The sequence below is a fragment of the Spermophilus citellus genome, assembly GCF_964194105.1.
Source record: "Spermophilus citellus genome assembly, chromosome: 15".
Lineage (NCBI taxonomy): Eukaryota > Metazoa > Chordata > Mammalia > Rodentia > Sciuridae > Spermophilus > Spermophilus citellus.
In genome coordinates this window covers 84633032-84639518 of record NC_138195.1, presented here as the reverse complement: position 1 = coordinate 84639518, position 6487 = coordinate 84633032, and the positions used below count along the sequence as shown (strand labels likewise).

Here is a 6487-nt window from a genome sequence, read left to right as displayed (position 1 = left end):
TTAATAATGCCTGCTAATGGTACTAACAATTCAGGATGAATCTTGTCAAAAGTTTTTCTGGAAGTGTAGGTCTTTGATTGTGTGTTTCCTGAAAGCAAGACCAATCATTTCCGTTTATTCACTGGCTAAACCCCTACTTGATTGGGGACAAGGACAGAAACCATCCATTACGATCTGATATATTATCCAAACAATTTAGTGTATTCATGAGGTAACCGAAACGTGGGGGCTGCGAAATTACCCGTAATCAATTGCAACAGCGAGTGTGCGTCCCCCCGGGTGTCGGACAACTACAACTCGCCGTCTCAGTAACAGGCGGGAGCCGCAGCATTTCGGAGTTGCGCTGTTCGCTACCTGATCGCCAGGCTGGGGACATTGGACGTGCTCAGAAGACGCGGGCGCTGACGAAGCGGCCTCGCCGCGGCTGCACGGGGATCCTGGACCAGACCCGCCGCCTCTCTGGGAGCGCGCCACTCTTCCGTCGCCGCTGACCCGCCGGCGGCCGCCGAAGCCGCCCCGCGGGGACATTCATTCTTGCCGCTTGCCTCTCTCCAGACTGAGCTTAGAGGCTGCGTTATAGGGGTTTTGTCCCCCTTCTGCTTCTTTTTTTTTCCTTTCTCCTTTTTTTCTTTCTTTCTTCGTTTTTTTTTTTTTATCATTCTTTTTTTCCCCTCTCTCTGTGTGTTTTGCCTATGTTCGGGAAACCAGACAAAATGGACGTCCGGTGCCACTCGGACACCGAGGCCGCCCGGGTCTCGAAGAACACGCATAAGGAGAGCCGCGAGATCAAGGGCGCCGAGGGGAACCTCCCCGCCGCCTTCCTCAAGGAGCCGCAGGGCGCCTTTTCCGCGTCGGGCGCTGCGGAAGATTGTAACAAAAGTAAATCCAATTCCGCAGCGGACCCGGATTACTGCCGCCGGATCCTGGTCCGAGGTAGGGATGGGCAGGGCTGCTGGGCGCGTTCTTTGGGGGCGACTCCAGGCCCCGAGCAGCGCGCCGCCACCGACCACGGCCGGCGGGGAGGGGTTGCTGGCTGGGACTTGGTAGAAAGTTGCTGGCCCTCCCTGCCAGGGTGCGGCCGGCCGCTTGGGACTTGAGCTTGGGGCTCACCAGCGCGCTCTCCAGGGGACTCGGAGGGGCCCCGCCGGCCAGGTTGCCGAGAGAGCCGAGGGGCTGAGCGGACGAGGCCGGCCACCAGGCTGCGGCCTCCGACCTGGGAACTCCGGGAGGATGTGAGCGCGCCCTAAGAGCCGGAGGACCTGCAGAGAGCTGGCCTGCAGGCTCCTGCGCCCTGGCAGGCTGAGCACACCCCAGGGAGCGCGGGCTTCGGCCGGCCAGTTGGCGCGCTGGGCCGAGGGCCTAGGCGCTGCGCTCCGGGCCTGGCCGCCGCTGCCAGGAAAATCGGCCGAGCTGGGTTACAGGGCTGCCGTTGTCGACTTAGGGCTTGGTTCGGCCTCACTTGGGGCGCAGCGTGCGCTCAGCCCCGGCAGTGGCGGCGGCGAAGCCCGGCCTCGGGCCGGCGCCGCCCCCGCCAGCAGATAGCCAGGCCCCGCGGGCCGGGATTCCCTCCCTCCTTCTTCCGCCGCCCGAACTCGGGAGGGCCAGAGACCCGGGGTGGGGGTGGGGACCTCTGGAGCGCAGGCTGCTCCACAGCCTGATGCCCGCAGGACCCGGGCTGGTCAGTGAAGGCACCCTCAGGCTACAGGGAACCCGGGTCGCACAGCCGAGGTCCCCTAGGCCAGAAGGAACATCAGTCTATTTGGAATTGATTTTTTCCCCTCCCTTGTCTGGAGGGCTCTACATAGACGAAGTCTGGTCCCTCCTCTTGTCAGTGGTGTGGAGTTAGCTCCTTTGCCCCGCATAAACACACGGTGCCTTTGATTCCCGGCTGTGGCCGCACCCTCACCCCCCTGCAGACTACTGGGTACTGTGTCCTCTAGCCAGCTCTGGCTAAGAAGGCGGAAGGAGAGGGGAGGGTTCTTGATGCCTGACATCTCCCCTTCCCCAGATGCCAAGGGGTCCATCCGAGAGATCATCCTGCCGAAAGGCTTGGACCTGGACCGGCCCAAGAGGACACGCACGTCCTTCACGGCGGAGCAGCTCTACCGGCTGGAGATGGAGTTCCAGCGCTGCCAGTATGTGGTGGGCCGCGAGAGGACAGAGCTCGCCCGGCAGCTCAACCTCTCTGAAACCCAGGTACTAGGCAGCCAAGCTGCGCACTGTTCTGCAGCAGGCTCCCTCCCATCCACCTCCCAGCTTGTTCTTTCCCACTACCCAATTTGACTTTGGACAGAACCTCCCAGGGGAAGTGGAGGAGATGGGCCAATGGAGGAGAAAGGGCAGAGGCTTCCTCCCCTTCTACAAGTCGCCTTTTCCCTCTGCATCCCCAAATCTTGCATACCTTGGACTGGCCCAGGCAGCACCAAATCTTGTCCTTTAGGAATTCTTAATGGTTCCCGGATCCCAGTGTTAAGAATTTGTTTCTTACTTCTACTCTATAAAGACGGACTTTTTGCCTATTTGGGCACTCCATTATTGGCCCGATTTCCAGTCACTGACCACTTTGTGTCAGGGGCTTTACACAACTCTCAAACCCATTTTGCAGAAAGGTGTGCAACTCCCAGAGACCTGCCTGTGCAAATATGTCTGCCCTGGTCCTGTGTTTGTTCTGGACACAGTGATGAAAACCACTCTGAACTGCTAGGAGGCTCTGCCTGCTGTGCCAGTGGGGTGAGGTATGGGAAGGGTAGCAGATAGATCTAGGGTCGGTCCAGGGAGCTAGCACTGCTGACTGTCTTTAGGTCTTCTTTACATTGAATCCATATGTTGTCCCTGAAGCTGGCCTTGTGAATTCTGGGCCTAGAGTCACTGTAGAGTTGAGAGCTTTGTCCTGCAAAGGCCGTTTTGGGGCTGACCAGGCCATGTTACCAGTTTGACCTACTAAGGCAGTCTTCTTTCTGATGACAAGTCCTTTCCCTATGCTCACCTCTGAAGTAGGTGGGAGCATTTTAGGCCTGGAGTTTTGGAGGAACTCTTGAGGACTGAGGATAGAATAGATGGGATGTTCTTTTAGAGGTTTAATTGGCATCATAACTTATTAATCTAGACAGGGTAGCCTTTCCATATAGCTGCTACATTCTATTCTAGGTAACCACTAGGCCAGAAGAAGGGCAGAAGAAGAGGAAGTGAGCTGGGAGGTTGGGGTAGGGTAGTAGTCTATCTCAGTCTCTGGTCTTCTTCCCATGATTCCAAAGTTCATGATGGAGAGTAACAGGAATGATAGATTAAAAGTAACATGCAGACCTTCCAACTCAGCTGGCAGTGATAGGAAGTGGAGAAAGTTTGGCCTGTGAAATACTTCTTCGCCCAAATTATTTCTCCTAGAGCCCCCTTTCCTGCTTGCTGTTAGTTCTTGGTCAGTTCTTAACCCAAAAGCAGGCTTTACAGCCTTCAACAAGAGTAGAAGTTCTGGAGCTAAATTTGAGCCTTGGGCCAGGGGCCTGGCCTAGGAAGGCCAAAAACACTCCTCCCCATCCTCCTTGCTTCCCGCTAGCACTGCATGCCTAAGGCCTCACAGGATTTACCTGATATTCGGGCTCTCAGGCTGAGCTGATTCACTTGTCTGTGAGCCCCCAATCCTGCTGGGGGTAGGGCGGCAGCCCAGTGAAATCCCTTCTGGTTGTGAACATTTTTATCACTTTGGTTTTTTTAAACGGCCCCGGCCCCGGGCCTGCTTCCGTGACCCGGAAGCGCAGCCCAGTAGAGCTGTGTCCCCCTCGTGGTGGCGCCAGCTTCCCCCGCAGCTCGGGTGCCCGGACCTCTCGGGCTTCGGGGTGGGGCTGTGGCTAGGGCTGGGGCAGGGGGAGGGCCCCAGGAGCCCTCGCGCCCCAGGAGCCCGCTCCCTTTGACGCTCGTCTTCCTTACTCCTCTCTCCCACCCTGTCTGCGTCCCCGCGCGCAGGTGAAGGTCTGGTTCCAGAACCGGCGCACCAAGCAGAAGAAGGACCAGGGCAAGGACTCGGAGCTGCGCTCGGTGGTATCGGAGACCGCGGCCACGTGCAGCGTGCTGCGGCTGCTGGAGCAGGGCCGCCTGCTGTCGCCGCCTGGTCTGCCCGCGCTGCTGCCACCGTGTGCCACGGGCGCTCTCGGGTCTGCGTTGCGCGGGCCTAGTTTACCCGCCCTGGGCGCGGGCGCCGCGGCCAGCTCGGCCGCAGCCGCCGCCGCCCCGGGCCCCGCGAGCGCCACATCTCAGCACCCGCCGGCTGTGGGCGGCGCTCCCGGGCCGGGGCCCGCCGGGCCCGGGGGACTGCACGCGGGAGCGCCGGCCGCCGGCCACGGCCTCTTCAGTCTGCCGGTGCCCTCGCTGCTAGGCTCCGTCGCCAGCCGCCTGTCCTCCGCCCCATTGACAATGGCTGGTTCGCTAGCCGGAAATTTGCAAGAACTCTCCGCCCGATATCTGAGCTCCTCGGCCTTCGAGCCTTACTCTCGGACCAACAATAAAGAAGGGGCCGAGAAAAAAGCGCTGGACTGATTTTAAGTGTTTCCCTGTATTTATATTTATAGTATCTATTGTGGTGATTATTTATGGACTCTAGCGCGTTAGGCGCCCAGGGCTCCTGCGCAGGCCTCCTGGCTCCCACCAGGCCTCTGACAGCTCATCTATCCCACGGGCTCTGCGACCAATTTCATCTCACTTAGGCTATTTTCCCCCTCTACCTTTCCTTCCTGTTCCCGCCCCTCAAACTTCTTTCTGAATCCAGGAGTGATCCAAAGAATTGGGGGAAATGCCCGAATTAGCCAACCAATGCCCCGCCCTGGAGGGAAGAGACTGGTTTTCAGTCCACGGCACAGGACACCTGGTCTAGATCGGGCCTCCGAGCGAATTATTCCTATGAATATTTGAAAGAGGAATTCTGCACGCAAATGAAGAAGCTTGCAGGTTTCTTAAGACCAAAAAGGAGGACAACTCCTTCCTCTTGCCAGAGAAATTAGGGCTTTTGGAAGTCCTTGTGCCCCACTTTGCAGACCTCTTTGGATAGTCGGTGCACACTCAGCTTCCTGGCGAGACACATCCCGCTGAGTTTTCTCCCCTTTAGGAAAACTCCAATCACGGTCTCCCTTAACCCCAGGAAACAATAAATAGAGCATCATGGTAGGCATGGTGGTAATAAATTTAATCTAATCAGCAATAAAGAGTAATTACTACGTAAAACCAGATGAAGTGGAACCAGTTTTTAAATACTGATAATAATGGCGTTTGGAAGGGGTAAGAAAATTCAGGACAGGAAATGCGCCATGGGGCAATGCAAAATTAAAGTTCCCAGTGTTGTGATTTTAAACAAAAATTTTGGGGCGGGGGAAGCAAAAGAAAAGTAAACGCCGCTTAATGAAAGAAAATTTCGAATCTTTTCTCCCAGGCTGTTCGGGGCGGTGGCCGATACCTTCCCGCTCCTCTGGGAGAGAGCAGTAGCCGGGTCGCCAGCGCTTCGCCCCACGGTTCCCCAGACGCGAGGCTCAGGGCAGAATTGCTGGGTTTGGAAACGAATCAACACCCATTGCCTCCTCTCCCAGATTCTCGGGTTCACAAAACCTTTCAATCCAGGAAACGCCTGGATCTCAGAGCAGATTTTGCAGAAGAGGAGGTAGGGACGCAGCCAGGATCGCCAGGCGGTCTGGCCTCTGTCGCTTGTCTCCTTGTCCAGAAGGCTCCCTGGCGTGGCTGAGAGGAAAGGCATCCCCTCCCGCACCCTAACCCCAGGGCTTCAGTGGTCCCAAGTCAGCACCGCGACCGCCAGGCCCTGGCGCGGCCTCACCCCTCGCAGCAGCGACAGTCCCCACAGTCACAGCCACCCGCATTTTAACCAAAATCACAGACCCAGACCGCGAGTTGCCGCAGTGTCTAGAATGTATTCATCGATCCGAAGCGAACGCAAAACATTTTAAAAATAGTAACTTTATTGTAAATTATTTACGTCGGAAGCTCCCCACCACCACCACCCTTTTTCTTTCTTTCTTTCTTCCTTTTCTTTTCCCCCCTTAGGCAAATAGTGGAGAAAATAATGAACGTTTCAAACGCGGGGAGGTGTCACTGAATCCTGGCTACTAACTTTGTTCTGAATGTTTTGGATATTTGGATGTTTTGTATTTATGTGGTGAGAGTGAAATATATATATCTATGACGATAAATAAGGTGTATTTTTTGTCTTATATTTGAAGGATAAAAACAAAAAAACAAAAAAAGAAAGAAGATGAAAAAGAAGACCCAGCAAATTATGGAGTCTCTGTGTAGGGACTCCAAAGGCCGAGGGTGGCAGCCCCTGCAGAACAGGGGCCCTGCGACTGGTACCCTGAACTCCTGGCATGAGGTCTGGGGAGCATTTGGGTTCCCAGGGAGTCAGAGACCTGGTCCACTTATTTGATCGTCTTGCTCTTGGCTTCTATTTGTTTCTATGGCGTGGGTCCCTTGGATTCTATCCCCTCTATCCCCC

At 56.1% G+C, this 6487-nt stretch overlaps 1 protein-coding gene across 1 annotated transcript; it reads left to right on the top strand.

Annotated features, from left to right (window-relative positions):
* Positions 1-367: 367 nt before the first annotated feature.
* VAX1 (ventral anterior homeobox 1) lies at positions 368-4530 on the top strand (the record flags this gene model as incomplete). The annotated part of the gene is made up of 3 exons (XM_081268632.1): positions 368-933; positions 2009-2196; positions 3961-4530. Exons 1-3 carry the CDS (start codon positions 693-695, stop codon positions 4528-4530), a joined length of 999 nt encoding a protein of 332 aa, XP_081124758.1. The 5' UTR covers positions 368-692.
* Between the last annotated feature and the right edge of the window lie 1957 nt (positions 4531-6487).